The following is a 20554-nucleotide window of genomic DNA, read 5'->3' as shown; positions in this document are numbered from 1 at the left end:
AGGAGAGGTGCCGTCCGAGCCATAAAGGGACGGTCACTCAAAATGCCGAATAGATTCATTTAAATAATTATGAGAAACAAGTAAGTTTTGTAACCACAAGTTTTCAAATGTTATAGTTTGAATCTGTTCTTATAATTTTAAAAAGACCTTACAGCCAGGATCTCTAAAAAATTCGATGAAAATTCTCATGAGACATCAATTGAAACAATTAAACGCAACAGAGAATGGGTATAATCATATAATTCCTCCCCATTTCAAAATTCATTAATATACATCGATTTTTGTTTTCATATTTGTTTTATGTGTGAAGAATATGTATTTATTGGCATCAAAATATTTTCTGTTTCAATTCCTGGTCATTTTAGATCGAAACTTCCAAATATCGTTGATCAAAAATTTTTTAATTTTTAAAATGAAAGGCACTAGTTATAGGACAAAAAGTTGTTTCAATTATTTGAACATTCTGCTTCATTCCTACAATAACATATTTTATTTTAAATGAAAACAAGAAACAATACTATTGTGTATAAGTTTAACGGAGTGACACAGGTGATTTGTAGCTAACACTGTAGCTAACATAGTTTCTGCAATATACCCTTTAATCGAGTAGAAACAAGGGGATTTTAGAAATTTCTATTAACCGACAGTATCGTCAACAAGTTTTAACAATGACTGAAGGTTGCAAAATTAAATATAAAATGATTTATTAATAGCATATGCAGTGTTAAATTTGTAAATAAGCAGTTTATCTTTTAAGAATAACAGAGACACCAGAAAATAAAAATAAAGAATATTCTAATTATATTGCAAACTAACGAATAATGTAAAGAATTTATTTTTGTTATCTATATCACAGATTTTAGGTAAAATATTAATTTACTTATTACTAGGAGATTGAATTTGAAATATAATTATAATTTATAAGGGACACCTTTAAACTAGCAGATATTTGGTAGCAGTTCTCTAGCCTTTGTACAATATAACACAGTTCGGTTTAATTGAATTTAATCCCTTTGACCAGCCAGTTTCCAATTTCATTTATGGCATAATCTCCTGACAATTTCATACCCTTCAAAAGAAACACGATTTTCTATTATTGTTTTACAATCGCGGAATATGATCAGTGTCTCAATTAAGCTCCACTGTTTTAATTTCCCGTCTACGCACGATGTGGGTACACCGTTTTCTTTGTTATTTTTAGATACAAGTGACGAGAAATTATGAAATGATATTTTAAATTTAAACTGATTTCATTCATTGATTTATTGTAGCGACAATGGTAACTTGTTTAAATAAAGATTTTATAAATAAAATATTTAAGGTCTAAAATAATAAATAAACACATGTGAAAACATTAAAGCTGTTATCCTTATTCATGGTCTTGTTGGAACGTGTTTAACGAGCGTAACGTAGGCGTGAAAACGAAAACGTTGAGACTCTTGTGGCGTAAAAAGACTGAATTCCTCATAAAAATACAAGAAACGTGCACATAGTTTATTCTCGACCTTGGATACATAAAACCAAAAAGAAGAAAAAAAAAAAAGAAAAGAAAAAAAAATGGGTTTTCTGAAATTTTCGTTTCTCGTGATGAGTAATTTATGATGCAATAAAAAATTTTGTCTGAAAATTATACTCAAGATCAATTTCATGATCCATTTTCTCTAACAGATCTCCATCTTCCACAGCTATAACAAATAATTTTTTCTATACATATAACATCGATACATTTGACATACATTTATGTCTCTATACATTTAACTCTATACATTTAACTCTATACATTTAACATCGATTATAATTCTGATAATTGAAACACCGAACATCAATTTGTTTATTCACTACGCCAACACAGATAACAATTAACAACTTTGACAACTTCCTGGACACCCTGGGCAATAGATTCATAGCTGGATTCCTCGGCTGATCTCTCCTCTGATCATTCCCCCGTGATAGTAACATAAATGTCCCCTCCTATTGAACCCTTCACTTCTGCAGAGATCATAGAAGCAATCAGTCGCCTAAACCCCAAGAAAGCAGCAGGTCACCACCTAATAGGAAATAAAGCAATCAAGTAACTTCCGATAAAAGGGATTGCACTGGAAAAAAACAAGAGATTAAGAAAAAATTCTTAAAGAGACACAAATCAGTAGTATTATTTTATATTACTTTGCGAATTACTTTTCAAGCATAAAAATAGTTTGACGGTCACTTGAAGTTCCTTCCTTGCCATTTCATTTATTAAATTCGTTTAATTTCGTAAACAAAATAACCACTCGTGGCGAGTTTTGTGTTTAAAATAGAATTTTGTCATACAGGCTGGTTGGTAATTGATAGTACAAGCGGAAAATTGGCGATTCTACTCGAAAAAAGAAGTCGAAAATATAGAATAAAAAAAATTAAAATATTACAATTACCATCAATAAACTCAGCATCCACATATGACTATGTGGCATATGGGAGATGCATCCGGATATGAGAGTATGGTTCTGAACTGAATCATTTCCGGGTGAATCATCGACGGTAGTGACATTAACTTCGGTCGGATGTTCAGTGGGATTCAGGCATTCGATGTTGCAACATCCGCGTACAACGCGGAATCTCTTGCACTTCTGTAATAAAAAGAAATCGATTAATTGTACGGATCAATCGTCCATTTCTCTGAATTGGTATCTTCTGTACACTATTTATAAAAGAAGAATAAATTACATGTTACATCCAAGTTACCAATCCAAATAATTTTAAGTAAGAAAAGAGATCTAATGCAGCAGTTTCCACTTAAATATAGATCCGACGATTATTTACGAACAAATAGTATAAATCTTTTAGCAATATGAAATTCGCAATATTTATTCAAATATTTATATTTATAGTACGCCATTAGCAAAGAAGACATGTTTGCGTGCGTTATCGATTTTACGCTTTTGCCACGCAAACATGGAAATTGCGATTCAAAATTGAATTTGCACTGGAAACGGTTGACGTTACGACATCAATAACATATTTCAAAAACACTGACGATATCATACGGAATCAGAGAGATTCTATGAGAAGTTAAACGCATAATCATCCTATTGTAAATAACAGGAACAGAAAGTACACAAGGAATAATACAGAATCATCCTATCGTCCTATCCTATTATACAGGATTGCTTTGATTCGAGCTCAAACATAGGGAAATCTGAAAGAATTTTTCGCAGAATTTCCTTCCCCTTTGAATTAGCTTTTATACAGAACGACTTTAACCTTTTCAAGGAAATACCTATAGAGTGTGACGATCTATGATTTTAAATAGAGAGGTATATCTGAAAAGAGGTGGATGTAAAACGTAGCATATAAAACGTAGATCAAATCTTTATTCAAGGATTTTTTCTCTTCGCAGAGAATCAGGTTTTCAAGAACGATCGAATATGTATGCACTTGATTTACACGTGAAGTTGTCATTAAAAATATTGTTGCGTTTAAAAAGATAAATATTCACTTAAATTTAATGAAATTGTTAGTCCAATTGTTTTAAGCTTAAAGATATGTAGGTGTCACATTTATATATTGAAAACCTGGGAGCGGCATTAATTAACAAACCTAGTCACGCGCACACGTACTTTAAAACCATGCTTGAAAATCGATATTCCCTGAAACAATGCATCGTTCTGCGCTTCCAATTTATTTTCGCACGAAGAATCAGTCCATTCATCGTTGCCGTCACCATCGCTACTGTAATCTATATTACTCGAATAAATTCTATATCTTGATTGGAAAATCGCATATTTTAACGAACTTTCTGTGTGTGTTTTTTTTTTAATGATTTTAATTGGCAATTTCCGAAATTGAACTATAGCTTGAGAATAAACCGATAATATTTGAGGGTATATATACATACATCATGTTTTTGATGGGTTTTGTAGTAAAATAATTGTAGAAAAAGCAAACTTTTTAAGAAAAAATTACCATATTCGAGTAATAAATTATAGAAAATTACCAATGTAATTTAAAACTTCAAAAGAAGAATCTATTACATGTAATAAAGAGAAGGACTTGTTCACGAACGGTAATTCAACAAATACATGCGTTGCAGAAACATAGTTTTACAAGGGAGAAGAATCTCTCTAGGAACTCGACGATGTCACGTCAAGAGAAAATTCAATAAAGTGATTACTAACCGTATTACCAGCGGCAATCGTGCGTCGGCAATTCGTAAATAAGTTAGTCGTCTATTTGGAGAAACGTCGCTGGCAATATCGTCACATTTTAATTACGTCAGCGCTATCAATTGGTCTTGGAAGAAAGTTTTCCATTATGTACTTTTGCCCACGGCGTCGTTCCAACAAATGAATCCGAGTTTTGAATCGCTTACTCTTATATCACGAATTTGTAACGGTGTTTCTTCAAACTTTAAACGATTGTAATGAATGCCTTTGCGTACAAAGACTGATACCTGGTTTGACTAGAAGCTTCAGCTAATTAGTGCCCCAGTTAATTTGGATGTTCACTACCACGCCACTTAAGAAGTGGCTTCGTGTCCGAGCGGATTTCTCCCACGTAAAGAAAAAAAGAAAAAGAAAAAGGGAAAAAAAAGAAAAAAAGAAAGGAAAAAAAAAGAATAGAAAAAGGGAAAAAAAAGAAAAAGAGAAAGAAAAAGAAAAAGAAAAAAAAAGTTAATTTGGATGTTATAAAATGTTATATAAGCAAGAACTTATCTTCTACTTGGTAGTCGCATAAGAGAAAACCGAGCCATTGAATCGCTCAAATAGATTAGCTGATTCGCTTAACGTATTTTTACTTCCGATGACGTAAACAAGAGCAGAAAGTACACAAGTAATAATACAGAAATGTCAAATGTACAGAAGAATAGATTTCGTTAAATCATTAGCACGTAACATTTCCTTATAATTCTATTTGTGTATAGCAAAATAGCTTGTGTGCTTTCATGAATTATAATTGATATTTAGAAGCTTTCATGTAGGTAGATATATAACTCGTGTTAATTAGTAATTTAACAATACATCATGACAACATATCATTTTCGTTTCTTCGTTTATCTCGTTATGCGCGTAAACGAATGTGTAAATAAAGACATATAATTAACGATAACATGTAGTGGCAAACATGATAATTATCGACAAAGAAGAATATTGGTGAAATGATTGTGGGTGATTTCACTGGGTGTATCGGTAAATAAACTTTGATAGACATTGCCGGTGGATTCGCTGTCGGTGAAATCGTGTCGATGAAATAATTGTCAGTGATTTGAAGATAACCCAATTTATTGATCTCCCCTTCATAGAGTTGTACGTCTCTCTATAATACATACTCTACTTGGAAGGGCTGAAACATTTAGCTTAGTCACACTAAACTGGACTGGACTGCAAGTAAGAAGATTGAAATGCAAAATTCACGTGTGAGCGCAACGGTTTAGATGGAAAGTTCGATAAGGCGATTATGTATATTAACCCGAAAGAAAGCTCATGGCTTTGCAACGCGTTACACGCAACACGGAATTTCCCTCGCTGAAATAATCCTATTACAACGATACGATTTTCCTTAACAGATCTCGCAATGTAATTCTCCCTCTACAACTTTTTATTAGGTTTGAAACACGAGAGTTTCGAAGCTCTGCAAAGTCTCGCGAATCTAGAAGTCGAGTTTCAACGTATTTTCGCTTCTTATTTTATAGCTGTTAATAGTTATTATCTCACTCTGCACGTACATCAAACGAGTACTTATGTAAATCCAAAGGAAACGGAAACAACCGAGAATAATTGAGGATAATTCGAATACGTACCGATTAGTAAAGTGTTTGGCAAGGAAAAAAAAAAGGAAAATTGTATCGGAGAAATAGGGGAAAAACGGTGGCGTACATCAAGCAATCTTTATGGCTGTAATACATTTATTATTCATTTATGTTCATTTTCTATCGCGTAACAGACGTTGAAATAACTGGCAGAACGAGCATATAAATCTTGTATCGCTCGACCTGACTTTTCCCGATGGAAAAATATTCACCAGCCTGGGATCGTGCATCGCTAATTACTCCGTTCTACTTTTCGAACGCGTTTCCATCCATACAGAAAAGCAAGAAGGCAAACCCTATCTCACAGTCATGAAGAGATGCAAAAGCAAGAAATCAACCAACGACATGCCGATCGACATGGTGGAAGCAGTCCTACAGAGGCTATTCACCATGGGACACGGACCCTCCCATTACGAGGGCCGCGAAGAGGCAGAGACCGAAGAAGAAGGAGACATCAGCTTCAGCGTCGTCATCGGCGAAGGCGATGTCGTCGATGCCGCCGGAAGAATGAACACCAAGAAGGCTGCAGGAGTCGATGGAAGACTCCTGGACTGCTGGAAGCAGGAGCTGGAAGCAAGCTGGAACCAGACTGCTGGAAGACGGCCAGAGTAATACTGCTAAGGAAGCCGGGAAAGGATCCCAGTCTCCCTAACGCGTACCGGCCGATAAGCATACTCCCAGCCATGAGCAAGATCTGGGAAAAATGCTTTAAGAAGATCATCGAGAGATGCATCGGAACGGACCCGTTCCATCGGAGGCAGTATGGGTTCAGAAAGAAGAATTAGCTTAGCGAATACCGATAAGAACAGGAAGAAGCTGAAACGGGCACAACGAACGGCCCTGTGCATAACAACGACGGCATATCGTACCGTCTCCCACGCGGCACTTTGCGTGTTGACCGGGAATCTCCCGATCTACATAAAGATAAAGATGCTCGGAGAGACTTACGAGTGGAACAAGATCCATAAGACCAAGATCGGCGCGGATGACGGCAACGAGCTGAAGGAGGAACTGGAGGCGCAAGGAAATTAATACCGAGTGCGCTGCTATTTACCAAAAAGAAGATGGGCATCGATCATCACACCATGCAGCTGTTAACCGGGCATGGGAGTGTGGCGGCACTCGACAAGGCAAATACCACCACTCGACATTAACTAGTGTCGGACGATGGCAGCGACATCTACAGGCCCCAGTGACAATTACAGCGGACCAGGCCCAACTACCACAGCTATCACGCACGTCCAATAAATATATAACGCACACACGGCCACCTCTACAGGAGTTTCGGTGTCTATAGAAAGAGGATTGGCAAGAGCAGCGACAGCAACTGTCTCGACTGTGGAGACCCTAACGACGATGCAGAGCACGCCCTCTTCACGTGCCCGAGGTAAACGGACAGAAGGATTGAGCTGGAGAACGCTCTTGGCGAGAAGATAGACGTGGACAATCTGATCGCCACGGTGACCGCCAAGAACGAGAGCTGGGATAAATTCAGGCAATTTCGCAAGACCGTCATGTCTCACAGGAGGGTGACAGCGAAGGCCTTGAAGGAGGCAAGGAGGAGAACGAGAGCAACAACAACTACGCGGAGCAGTGAAGGCAGAGATACAAGACAACAAAGAACCACAGAACGAGATCAGCCCAGTATTCTGAACTAGCTGAGAAGATGACGAGAGCAATACTGAGTATACAGAATAACTGCCCGACGAAGAAGATACAACGGGGCATGAAAGGACAACCCTGATGACTGCCGACAGGTTTTACCGGGGTTGTCTGTCCTCGAAGCAAAGGAAAAAGGAGGAGGGGTTTTTAGTGGGTATGGCAACAACATCCGCCCGAGTCCCACATAATCCAGTGATGCGGATCACTGGGTATGCGTAACAGCATTTTCCCCTCCTCACGCAAAAAAAAAAAAAAAAAAAAAATAATAATAATAATAATAATAAACTATCACACTCTATCAATTTTAAGTTGATAATTTCGTTATTATATAATTTTTCTTAGTCTAAACTGAATCCAGGAAGAAGAACTTTCATCCAATTACATACTTCATTAATTCATGAATTATATTCGTTACCGTACGTACAAAAAGAAAGTTGACTGATATAAAAATTCAAAGGATAGAACTTCTAAGCTCGCGATTGGAAACAGATTCAGTTCAATGGTTTAATTTGCCATTTAATTGAATTCTCTGGCAATTTCAGCGAACTGTGGGCTTTAAAAGTGTCCCGCATTCAAACGCAAGACTTCTCCTCCACCTTTCCCTTTCTTTCAATTCCAACCTCAAGTAATTGACCTATTAATTCGACGATATATTTACATGCTTGCAAGGGATTCAAACAACTTCGTTGCGTTAAATTCGCAATTATAACCAACAGGAATGTCTCAATCAATGTGCAGCTCGAAACAAATAAAAGATAATTAACTTTTCAATATAACGATTGATATGTTTGATGAAGAAAAATGTATGAATTTTTAAAAACGTCTCCTAGTACATTTAGCATTTTTATAGTAAAAACTTAGAACACACACGCACACATATACTATTCCATGAAATGATTTACACAGCTATGAGTCTAATCCTATCATATTATAAAGGGATGAACGAACTTTTCCTAATAAATATAACTTTATACAAAATCTTGTTTAAAAAAATTAGTTTTTTATTCTCATTAAATTAATTTAATATCAGAATATATAATTTTAGTCGTTATCAAAATTTTATGTCAAATGCGTTCATAGATACATATATAAATAAATGTCTAATCCTATGTATTTATTTCAACTGAAATCTTAACTTAAATATTTATTAACAATATTCTGACGAATATGCAATGAAAGATAAAAACAAGTTTATTTTTCTTATAGAATGTCTCATGCTTCTTACTCATTTTATGTTTCTCGTTGTCAGTGCGTAACTACTTATCAGTGGGATAAGTAGCATGAATGCTAAGTTTTACTACTGAGAAACGAAGAGACATATAGATGCAAATATACGCTATCTCGCGTGAAAAAACATCAGATACATTAACCAGAAGGAATATCCGATACATATAAAATTCATAGCGTAGTTATTTATACATACGGAATATTTCTTTCTGTATGAAATATTCTTTCTTCTGAATTCTTATTATAAATGTATGTCCATTTCCTACCTTAAAATGTCTCTCCTTTGAAAAACTCCATTTAAATATAACGATCAACAAAATATTACCAATAAAAATATTAAAACGAGATGCTGAAAGAACCTTTTAATGAAGTACAAATGATTATTTCAACTTTAATTCTGTTAAATTTGAATTGAATCATTTATAAACCGAACAGGTGTATAAAATTTTATTGCGTAAAAATCGTGAAGCTGAAAATTAGGAACGAATAACGAATGAGTAACCTAGTTTCATTAAAAGGTACGTGTACGCCGATCCGCGTAACAACTTCGACACTCCAATTATTATAAAGCATGTATCCTTCAGAGATTTTTTGCGCGAACGCAAGATACCTTTTACACGTGCAACTGAATAAGTGGAACGTGATTTTCAATATTTCTTCTTGTAGAACTTGTAACAACGTAACTGTTTCACGAATATTTTCCCTGACACTTTTACAACGATGCGTAGAAATCTCCTTTTATAATTAATAATTTCAGCATTTCTCTGAACAGTTTCGTTGCGATTAAAAAATATACAAAGCTTACGACGTGCTTGTTTAAAAATATTTATATGGAACAAGATTTCGAATTTGTCGCATCAATCGCGATCTCAGCAGGTGTAAATTAATTCGTTCTAATGAACGAATAAATTAAACGACTCGTGACAAAAATTATCCCTGTCCATGTTTGTCTTTCTAAAACTAATTCAAGGCGAGTTAAATGAATCGCTGTGTACCCTATTCGCGCAGCATGTGTTTCAACGACCAGCATGCAAGCGTTAACGGTGTACTTTAGTTTCTCATGGTTGTGTTAAGCTGGTTGCTCTTAGAATGAGCATATACTTACCGAAGGAATTGAACAGCGGATAGGTCCGCAAGATATTGGCTTCGAATAGTGACATATGCAGTGTTTGCAAATCCAAGGTCCCGGCACATACATCTGTCCATGTAAGACAGATTTTCCTTCTACATCAGTACAGCTTCCTCCTAAAGGCACTGAAAACGATTACCAGCGTCAATATCTTTGTCACTCGACAATCGTACGCGCAGTTACGCTAACCGTTTTAACGCCACGCAGCGTGATCACTCTATTCGCGTACCGTGGTAAATTGTGCCACGATGTATGGTCACGATCATTAATTCGCAACGCGGTCAAGCGTGCTCGTCGCGAGTCATATCAGAGTTTCCTCTCGTAATTACTCGTTTTTCAAATAATCATAAACCAAATAAAAAAAAACCAATATAAAAAATTACCTCTTGAATCGGAAAACCAAATCCTGCATTATAGAATGTTATCACACAAACGAAACGCAGAGCATAAATATTTCGCAAACTTTTGAGTGTTTGTTGTAACGCTTCCAGTATAACCGATGAAATGAAGCGCGAGCACGTCGAACGGTATATTTCGATGAAAAAAACAGGATGAAAAAGGGCAGCGCGATCGCGTCGATCGGTACTACTCGCAAATAAATAAACGAAGCGCTATCGCGCTGCACAGCACAAACCGATACGGAGTCTTGAAACATCCGACACTAAAACGGTTAATAACATTACGAAAACGACCGTACCAGGAAATTTTTGTTCAACGGATCCGCATTGCGGCTATCACGATGCTTCTTCGTTGCATCGATGCTTCATCGATGAGATTAAAGCACCGTTGAAATAGGTTATTCGATTTCTTACATGGGCAAAAAGTTTTTATATCGTGTTTGCTGTTTTACTTCGCAAGTGTGCTTTACAGTATACGTTAGAACTCCAAGTCGAGCTATCCGAGTTAAAGTCTCTTGAAACTTAAAACGGCACTTAAAGGATATAGGTATAATAGAAGGTTCGTTTAAAATTCAAAAGTGTACATACGTACATATACATTTGAATAAAAATAGCGGATAATCTCAAGTAAAAAAGTAGGTTCGTGTTAGTAAAATGGTTTCAAAATACTTGTCAAAAGTCAAACGACTTGACTAATTAAGAATGGATGTAAGAGATTGAAAGCAAAGGGCATCTAAGAGTATCAATTAAGTAACAAACTCACGGTGACAAAGAGGTTTTCACTCGCTCGAATTCAAATAAATCGGTTAATTTGAGCGAAACTTTAGGTGCACGAGAAGCGACACGCGTCCTCAAGGACTACGAAGGTTCTACTCGAACGAATGAAAACTTTTCTCTGGCCCGGTGTGTATACACAAGACGTGCGAATTTAAAGTGCAGATTGTATTAATTGAAATAATTGGTTGGTTTGATCAAATTAATCGTTTTAAGCTGAAATGACGAAGGTCATCCAAGTAATTGATGTCCACTGTAATTATTTGTTAATCGCGCGTGGAATCGGAACGATTCGACCTCGTTCCAACGCGAATCGTTACTAAGGCAGAGACGGCAATTAATAATTGTCGCGTCATTTGTTCGATCGTGTTCACAAATTCAAATACGGCTGAGTGGCGGAAACCATTTATAACACGTCCCGTACCGCGTAGGTCGTATACATATCTCAGGATGAATTTTTCGTACTTCGCCGCATATATTCTCCATGTCAGACATACCATAAAATATTTCGTGCAATCGCGTATTCCTGTCTAATGTCAGGAATTCTCTTTCCATAGGTCTGCGTTTTCCATATTATCTATTTTGCTTATCAGTAAACATTCTTACAATTTGTGATTAATACTGTACGTACAAGAACGTTAAGTTTTTGACGTTGTAATATTTCACATGAAATAATAATGGCTGTATATCGACAAACTTATTAATTAATTAAATTCGTGTATATCAAGTTTCCTATCATTTAATACTTTCGTGTAACTACAGAGATTTGATACTATGAAATGAAATATAAAACTTGGTAAAAAAACGCGCTTCGTTAGGAAATGAGGGTAATGATGCAAATATTTTTTGTAGCCATTATATAGAATTCCGATGGTATAATTAATCAGTATCAACTTACCAGCCCCTGACGGGACGAAAGTGACGAAAATAATTTGCAAACAGATGAGGATTGCAAGTATTTTCGAGTCCTTCATGGTTGTAAAAAATCAGGTAATGTTGTCGCTGTAGAATATGGGAAAATCAGGCGTTTAAATATCAGTTGTGCGGGCACTGGAGTGCGTAGACCAGAAATATCTGCGACAAAAATCAGAATACATTTGTTTTCACATGATTCGATCAATTTTGTGTAGGACTAAGCTGATTGAACCTAACACGGGATAATTGTCCAACTTACGACCTTAACAAGCCCGCTTGATTCTCTATAAGTGCTTGAAATTGATGCTTGTATTCTTTCCAGATTAACAAGCTTTGCCCCCTCCCCCCCTCCTCCCTCTCTATTTCCTTAGATCGAGTTAGACTGCCACAACATATTATCTTTCTTCTTTTCTTTTCTTTTTTTTCGATCTTTTAAAGCCTTAAATCGCTGGTTATTATAGTGTATACATTCAATTACTCTGTAAGTCGTAAGTACATGTTTTACGTTATTTTTTATTTTCCAGCTAAATTCCACGAAAACAAGAAATATACTTCCAACGTGTTTTCACGTGTCTCTAGCAAAGATCTCAAAAACAAGTTGCGGCGCAATTTAAAACGACAAATAGCACCGTGTGTCTCGTTGTGGCAACGCACGCTTCGTCAGCTTTTTAAAAGCGCTCTCTGTCTGCTTTTTTTCTCTCTTCACCGCCTATTCGTTTTTTCTTAACGAGTGAAACCGTTTTTACGAGAACGGGAGCACAGAAATGACGTACTGGCAATTCTGTTTCGTGATGACACAAGCAGCCCGGTTTCAGTGAATTAAACCTGGCCCCAAGCTTCCAATTATCTCTCCCTTCCTTTCCTTTATTTTTCCCTTCTATATCGAGTTTCAGGTTTTCTAAATTTCCATTACAATCAACTATGGCTTTTCTCTATTTTATATGTTAGCCGATGATTCATGGCAAAAACGTCGGCTGTAAAAATATTTGGAGTTGCAACAGCAACAAGTGTGTTTTCTCAAACAGAAAATATTGGAAGCGTACTCGTTGGCAAAACAGTTCACGGATAGTTCGTCCTCTGCTTGTTATTTGTTTCAATACCGTTAGCAAATAAATTCATGAAACATAGTGGTATCGCATAAATTGAAAATAAAAGCTTTGCGTATACTTGGCAGTTGAACTTTGGCTATTATACGTATGTTATATATGTAGTATCGTGGACAAAAGGCCTAAGATATCTGCCGAACCATAAACAATGCCGCGAGAGCCGCGGCATCGTCGGGTACATCAATGTGTCGTCGGTTCTTTTTAAGTGGATAGTTTCGTGGAAAGGGCCTGCGTGACTCTGGCCACGGGCGTTTCGGGACACGTGTCCGATAGGACGGGAAAAGACAAAGAGACGCTAAAGGCAGTGTTAGTTGAGAAGCCGGAGAAGACGGATGCAAAAGGTGTGCAGAGTGTGACTTGAGAAGCGAGAGCGAGCGAGTGTAGAAGCCGAAGAGTGTGAATCGGGAAGTCGGAAGCCGTCTATGAGAATAAGACGTACGACAGCATTGTAATCATTTCGTTGCTTCGAATATTATTTATTAAATCAAAACATCATTACTTGTCCTTTCCTCTAAGACCCATTAAGATACTACATATATATATAGAAGATTGCTTAGAATTTGGAGCTTAATAACATATGTCAAAATCATTGACATTAAAGAAGGTGAACCTTACTTACGAAATTTCCTTCCGTCAAATGATACATAAAAATTGAAAAAAATAATATACATAGTTTTGACTTTCTTCCGCATTATAATTTGAATCGCTCGATTTATTCGACTAAAGATAATCAAGCAATAACCTCACTTTACACGTATTCTCATCACGTGAAATAGATCAATCACATCAGGGATTTTCAAAAGTCGATGGAATATTAATAGCGATTAATTATTTATGGATGTATTCTGCACGGTTAAAGCAATCGCCTAGTGAATTATCGAGTTCCAGGAATATGAGCGGTAAACAGGATTGCAGTTATAAATGACTCTCTAACGTGTATATTAGAGATGAATTTGATCATTTATCCTCATAATATGAAATACGCTTTCAAGTGGAAATCATAATTAACAATTTCTGGCAGCGAAAAGTAAATAAATCGATACGTTTAAATCAATATTAGAATTTCTTAATATTTTTATCAAATATTTTTATCAAATATTTTAACATCGTAGAAGTGTCGTTGTAGAGAAACATTAGGTTGTTCCAAAAGTTTCTTTCGTTTTATAAAGAAATGATAGATGTACGATATTTTTTCTGTATCTATCATTTCTTTATAAAACGAAAGAAAATTTTGCGACAATCTAATAGAAATTTAGCTTTAACACAATATAAAAATGGATTGTTATGCCCCTAGGAGATAAGAACAATATGATTAATATTAATAATGAATACGTTAACGTAACGTAAAGCAGCTTTTGCAGAAGGCTATTACCTGAAAATGTTTACTAAAGAATGATAACATGAATTTTCTTAAGTACCCCATTTGATACTTAATCTACTTTGTAAATACTGTACGTCCTAACTTTGAAAGAATGCAATTTTAGCCAGAATGTTTCAAATTACCTAGCCGTATTGTTTCCTTGTAATATAATTTATATTTACATTATCTCGCGTAATTCTTTCCACTTTATTGACTTCTAAACGTTAATGTAATATAATTTTTATAATATAATTTTAATCGAAGTTATTTAAAATTTGTAGTATCTCATCCCTACTAGAATAATATTAACAAATGTGCAGAGCTCAAGTCGAATAACACCGGCTCAGATAAATGATCATCAAACTTACTTTTGTTATCGTCGATGTCAGTGATTTTAAACCAGCCAACGTCCATGGCAATCAATATTATTTAGCCGGTCTTAACGCAATGTAAAAAAGAAAAAAAAAAAAAAAAAAAAAAAAGAGGAAGGAAGGAACAGGGAAGCAAAGAGATAAAACGAATTTTTCATTTTCTCGAAACTAGATCGAGTTTCAAGCTGCTCGTAAAAGAGTCTGTAGCCAATCCGACTAAATTCGACGAACCGCGCTTGAAAATTCCCAGAGAACTGTGATAACCATCGAAATCTGTACAATTTGTCGATTCATCGCTTGATTAAAAAATGGAACAAAATGAGGCTGATCAGCCGGCCTTTCAACTTCTAATGATCCCTATCGTTATACCCTAGGTTGAATGCTACGATATAAGCCGAAACAGCTATAAGTAGGGTTCACGTGATTGCCGCCATCTATTATTCACGCGTTACACATTCGCCAGACAGACGCGTCTAACGGTTGACATTGTTTTCTACCCTCAGTTCCAACGCAATTACGTTGCTACGTGCAATCAAGTCTCGAGTGAAGCTAATGATAAGTTGTTGTTCGATCCTACACAATTACTAAAATTATTCAAATTAAACTAATTTAGTCTAAAAAAAAAACAAGTAATTTCGTTATATATTTCCTTTCATAATAAGCCATATATAGTAATATATATAGTTGGAATATAGTAGCTGACGAAAATATTCGTATATTTGTAGAAACATTTTAGGGCTGTATTATGCATAACGGCACTATAGAATTAATACTGTAACAGAATTCTACTATCATGGTTATGCTGGTAATATTCGAAACAAATCTGAAAATCGTATGTAGATGATGTAAGATATTCAGTACGAGTACCGTGCATTACTGGTATGTACATAATCACGACGAGATAAGGAAGGTACTGTTCTCTATTGCTCATCGCTACCCGTTGCTAGTAGCAACGTACTATGCATATATATCTCGTAAAGATTTTAAATGTAGCCAACGAGACCATTTTTAATATTTGACTATCGTGACCCATTACAGTTTCATCACTTTCGATTAATTGAACACGACCCGCACCTTAAGACTAAAATACACAATATAAGTATGGCACAGAAAATCTTTTAAAATTTACGGACGACTATTTATGGTATTTAAAGGCAGCAAAGATAATAATTAGCTGCGGATTTTCCTCGAATCGTAGCATACAATATGGAATCTGATTATTAATAATTACAGTGGAAATACAGTGGATTTCCATAAGATATTCGTGCTTGTGGCATTTTGGAAATAAATTCTTAACCCAAATGGACGAGCTCGATACTCGAGAAATTTTGTGAAGCTGACGTCAATGGCGATATGTACTGTTGTTGTGCTATCATTTCATAGTAAGCTGTATTGATTGCACTTCTATTCACGGAATTGATTTATTCCACACAAAAGTTGACAACAATAATCGAAAAAAGAAAAATATATTAAACGATCAAATTTATAAAACGATATAAAACGATCAAATTTAATTATTTTTCGATTTTTCGGGCATCAAGTACTACATCAAACGTTATACATCAAACGTTAAAATACGGCGAGCATACAAAATGTACAAACCACTCTAAATTAATTAACTTTGAACGTTATTGATTAATTAAAAAAAACCACTGTTGCGTTGAGTTTTACATTTTAAAAAGTTGTTATCCGTTTTTGCTTTGTTTAAAACTAAAAACAGGACTACGTTCATTGTAAGTTCATTGTAAATATCCGTTTTATTTATTTAAACAAACAGATATTTAAACAAACAATTTATAAATATATAATTTATTTACGTATATTTGTAATATCTGTTTTATAAATTTGTACAACCATTTATCCATTTATCTATTTTATTTGCATATAATTTTTATAGACTTTTTTTTTTTTTTTTTTTTTTAAGAACGAAAAATTGTGATTCTATTTTAAGACATGTCAGGCTGAAGCGATACGCGATATATATTTCTATTCGGATTTCACCGTCGTCGTAATCGATGCTATTGGAAACGTTTCACAATAGACGTCTTACAAGCGCTTGCAATGTCCGTCATGTGTAAGGCTCTACCACTGAATCGCGGCTGCCATTTAGTGATTAAGGTCGATCACTTAGAGACGTTAATCCGCCATAATGGTGAGCAATACATCGAAGCCATTATTGAAAGCATAGTTACGCTTTAATTTCATCGATCTTATTCACAAATAGAAGTGTACAAATTATAGGATTTCCAAATATTTAGTTTAGTTAAAAGGAGATATGAAAATGACAGGTATATTCAAAGGATAAAACAGAACCGTACGATTGTAAAGTTTCAAATCATTATAACTATTTAAATTTGAAAAATCTTACTATATTTATACAATATATTTTTATTAAGAATGGAAGAAATTTCGAAAAATCCGCCAACACTTTTTACTGTCGTCTTGAAGCACACCATATGTTAAGCTTCTTCGTCGTTACAAATTTTATCGCGGATGTAACGAACGTTTCGAACATGTAGCACGCACGCGTCAACGCCTACATTTGGATTTTAAATATATGTTTTATGCATTAAATGTATTTGTACTTTCTTGCGCAATTTCTTTTAATTTGTTACGATATGGAGGGTTTAATTACGTTTAAGATATCTATCTGAATCCTTTAAATTCAATGTTCTTTAAAACATTACATTACGTAAAATAATCGTTTTTCCACTTTATTGTATCATAAAATAGTTACTTAAATTCATATTACTTAAAGAATCTTCCTACAGAAAGAATAAAAAAGAATAAAATCCTATATGTTAAATTTTACGTGGTTGATGGAATACATAGCGATGACGAGAACTAACTACAGACAACAAGAAACTATTAGCGAAGGCAACTGGTGACTATGAATGTCGTCTCTATAATATGTGGCGACTAAGGAGAACAACTACCAACTACGGATAACAAGTAACAACCAACTGTCTCGTTTCTAAGGGGCAACTAACTTGCAATTATCCTCCTTTGATGGTTCCTGTAGCGTGATATACGTCTTGAACGTAGTTAAAGAATATGGTCGCTGCTGAATGGCGATTTGACAGCAAGGCGATCCCGCCAGTTCAAAGCTTGACATTGCAAGCTACCGAAAACCATTAATCTTGTTATCGAATATCTAGCTTTCAGAAGAACCCTTGTGATATGATATGACGTCATGACATTTTTATGACGAAGATGAACAAACACCGACCTCTAACCAAACAAATTTTTATTAAGTGCCGTATGTGGGTTGCAGGCCGGCCAACCAAGGAAATTTATCGAATGTATAAAGTAAAATATATACGAATATATTGGATATATCATAAAATGCCCGCGTTATATCGTCTAACAGCATAAAGAAAGCTAAATTTAAGGAATTAAAAAATTGAAATACCAATTATAAGAGAGTTAATTAAATTCAAACCTATCGATGGTCTCATAAAGACCTATATTTCCTGGAAATTGATATCTTTCGAATTCTAAATTCTCCTTAGAAAGTATCATAGAGAAAATATGAAACTTGAAAAGTACATCACGCTGATGCCTCGATAAACCGTCGTGTCGATAAATCCATGTGTCCGAGCGATGAATTTTCCCCAAACAACAAAAAACTGAAGGGAAATCTTCTTTGAAGGACGTGACAAGGTAGGGGAAGCGGGAACAATGATCACGCGATAAACTGATGGTGTACGTATAGAACGTGTACGTATAGAACGTTGCGAGAGAATTATCGAGAAACAAAAAAAGAAAAAATAATCGTTGGCCGGCGCGACTATACGCTGTCGACGGGCAAACAGCGACTGAGACTAACTGAAACGAACTCTGTCGCAGTATGAGCACGGGCTGCGTTCGCGGGTCGATCGAACACGTTCTGCGCCTCTCCTCGGCACCGACGTCAAAGCCACCCCCGATGGCTGCAACGCACTGGTGCACTTGGTGGTCCTTCCTTTTTCGTGTGATATTATACCAGCATCTGTGATGCCATTTCAAAGACCGCAATCAAAGCATTAAATGCCAGATTAAAGCGACGCGATAATATTACCCCAATATTCGTCCGTAAATGTTACCGTATAGATGTTTAATTAAGCATTATTATGCTTCGAATAATTTACTATCACATGTTCCACAAGAAAACATATGTTTCACTTTTCCCCGTGGTATGATTGTAATTTATAACAAATATTTATAATTTATAATTTAAAATATCTATAATTCACTGAAAGTATCTTCCTGTCACGATTATAGGCGTAAAATGTCAAATTAAAAGTACCAAATTAAAAACATATGGTATCCCGAAACCAAACGTACGACATGGCGAATCACGATGATACGATAAAAATTGATCTATGTCTTGATTTATTCAAACAGAACGAACTTACTCGAACTTTTCCAGAATAAACGATTTATCCGATAATATCCGTCACCAGCTTCTCTTCCTTCAACGGTAACAACTGACACCGAAAGCTCGAGAGACCCGAACGGTGAGACGTACCCAGAAGCAATGCAGTTACCTGGGCAAAGAGTCCCAAAGACCAAGGACGTAGGAAATTTCGAGAAACGGAAATGGAAACTGGAGTGGCGCGTCAATCAGCACTGACGGAAACTAATAAAAATGGAAAAAACCAAACTAATTCGTTTCACAAATTATTAAAACGATATTATTCAAAATTTCACTCGATTTTCTCACTGCACACCTCAATATTTGTCGAAATATCAATATTAAACAGTTAATAAAAAAAAATATCCTCTTTCTTCATACCTGTCTTTCTCCCGGGCGGCGAAGGAATACTAGAATGTTCGAGAACAACGGATACTTTTTGATTTTATCTCAATATCAATTTCAATCTTTTTAAACGAAATATAATCTGAACGATGAAACGTTTGATCAAATAATGTTCTTCGTTCGATGCTAAAGGAAATTGAGAAGAAACATCGAAAATTCGTTAATAAAACGAATTTCTTTGTTTCTGTTAGATAATAAACTTGATATACGTATTGGTTTTTAAAATCAATATAGCTAACCAATGGGCACACTTTTAACAAGGGTGATGGAACATACCAAAAATCTTTCAAGATGGTCTTGGCAACGGAAGAGTCGAAAATATGACAATTATGAATGAAAAATTCTAATATTTTACAGCTGGCAACGATAAACAACTCCAGATATTCTCCTAATTAATTTACAACAAATTCGCGTATATGATCGATAGCTGACGTCACTGTCTGTGTCCCACAGCCCTTGTAAAACGATAAGAATTTCCTGGAAAAACTTGTAGCCACGAAATGAAAAAGATGATAAAACTTCTAAGAAGAGTACTGAGACGAGCAACTTTGTACTTACCCTTTCGGAGTAGGGAACGTGATTAAACGTCCGCGAGTTCGAAACTTTTGTAAGTCACTGCACGGCCGCTGCTTATGGTGGAAATGTAATAGATATAAGTACAGAGCGCGTGAGCGAACTAAAAACGCGATATAGGGGTAAAGAGAGAGACCGTTCCGTCCTTCTCTAATGCCCGCGTACTTGTACCGGAAATGTGTAACAACGGTAAACGAGCGCCGTCAGTGTCCACTAGTGTGCATGCCTGATTAAACAAGGACAGAAAATGCTTATATACAGCCTTCTCTTTCTATTTCCATGTCGCATCCATCTTACTATACAGTAGACAGGATTCGACTATTCCATCATTATATTCGCACCCTGCTTACGTGTGAACTAACATTGCCATGACAACAAATCGTTCGTCTCCTGTTTGATGCTCAGTTTTCAACGGAGTTGAAGGGAAACTTTATAAGAGAAAGGAAGTGA

The 20554-nt window shown here is 35.6% G+C and overlaps 1 protein-coding gene and 1 long non-coding RNA gene across 5 annotated transcripts; one reads left to right on the top strand and one right to left on the bottom strand.

Annotated features, from left to right (window-relative positions):
- Positions 1–1986: 1986 nt before the first annotated feature.
- On the bottom strand, positions 1987–19671 carry LOC125387132. 4 transcript variants are annotated; one of them, XM_048414288.1, is made up of 5 exons: positions 19128–19671; positions 11877–12052; positions 9783–9931; positions 2415–2609; positions 1987–2048 (listed from the first exon to the last, which is right to left on the bottom strand). In XM_048414288.1, exons 2-5 carry the CDS (start codon positions 11950–11952, stop codon positions 2019–2021), a joined length of 450 nt encoding a protein of 149 aa, XP_048270245.1. In that variant the 5' UTR covers positions 11953–12052; positions 19128–19671; the 3' UTR covers positions 1987–2018. The 4 variants fall into 4 exon arrangements, 3 of the variants coding, with proteins under 3 accessions (XP_048270245.1, XP_048270244.1, XP_048270246.1); XM_048414287.1 differs by lacking the exon at positions 19128–19671 and adding an exon at positions 14728–16273; XM_048414289.1 differs by lacking the exon at positions 19128–19671 and adding an exon at positions 12153–12171.
- LOC125387133 lies at positions 16641–19388 on the top strand. The gene is made up of 2 exons (XR_007227680.1): positions 16641–18905; positions 18994–19388. It is a non-coding gene; the product is annotated as an uncharacterized LOC125387133 (long non-coding RNA).
- Positions 19672–20554: the final 883 nt, after the last annotated feature.

Source organism: Bombus terrestris, unplaced genomic scaffold (assembly GCF_910591885.1).
Source record: "Bombus terrestris unplaced genomic scaffold, iyBomTerr1.2, whole genome shotgun sequence".
In the NCBI taxonomy this organism is placed as follows: domain Eukaryota; kingdom Metazoa; phylum Arthropoda; class Insecta; order Hymenoptera; family Apidae; genus Bombus; species Bombus terrestris.
The sequence above is the reverse complement of the archived record's forward strand: the minus strand, read 5'-3'. Positions and strand labels throughout refer to the sequence as shown.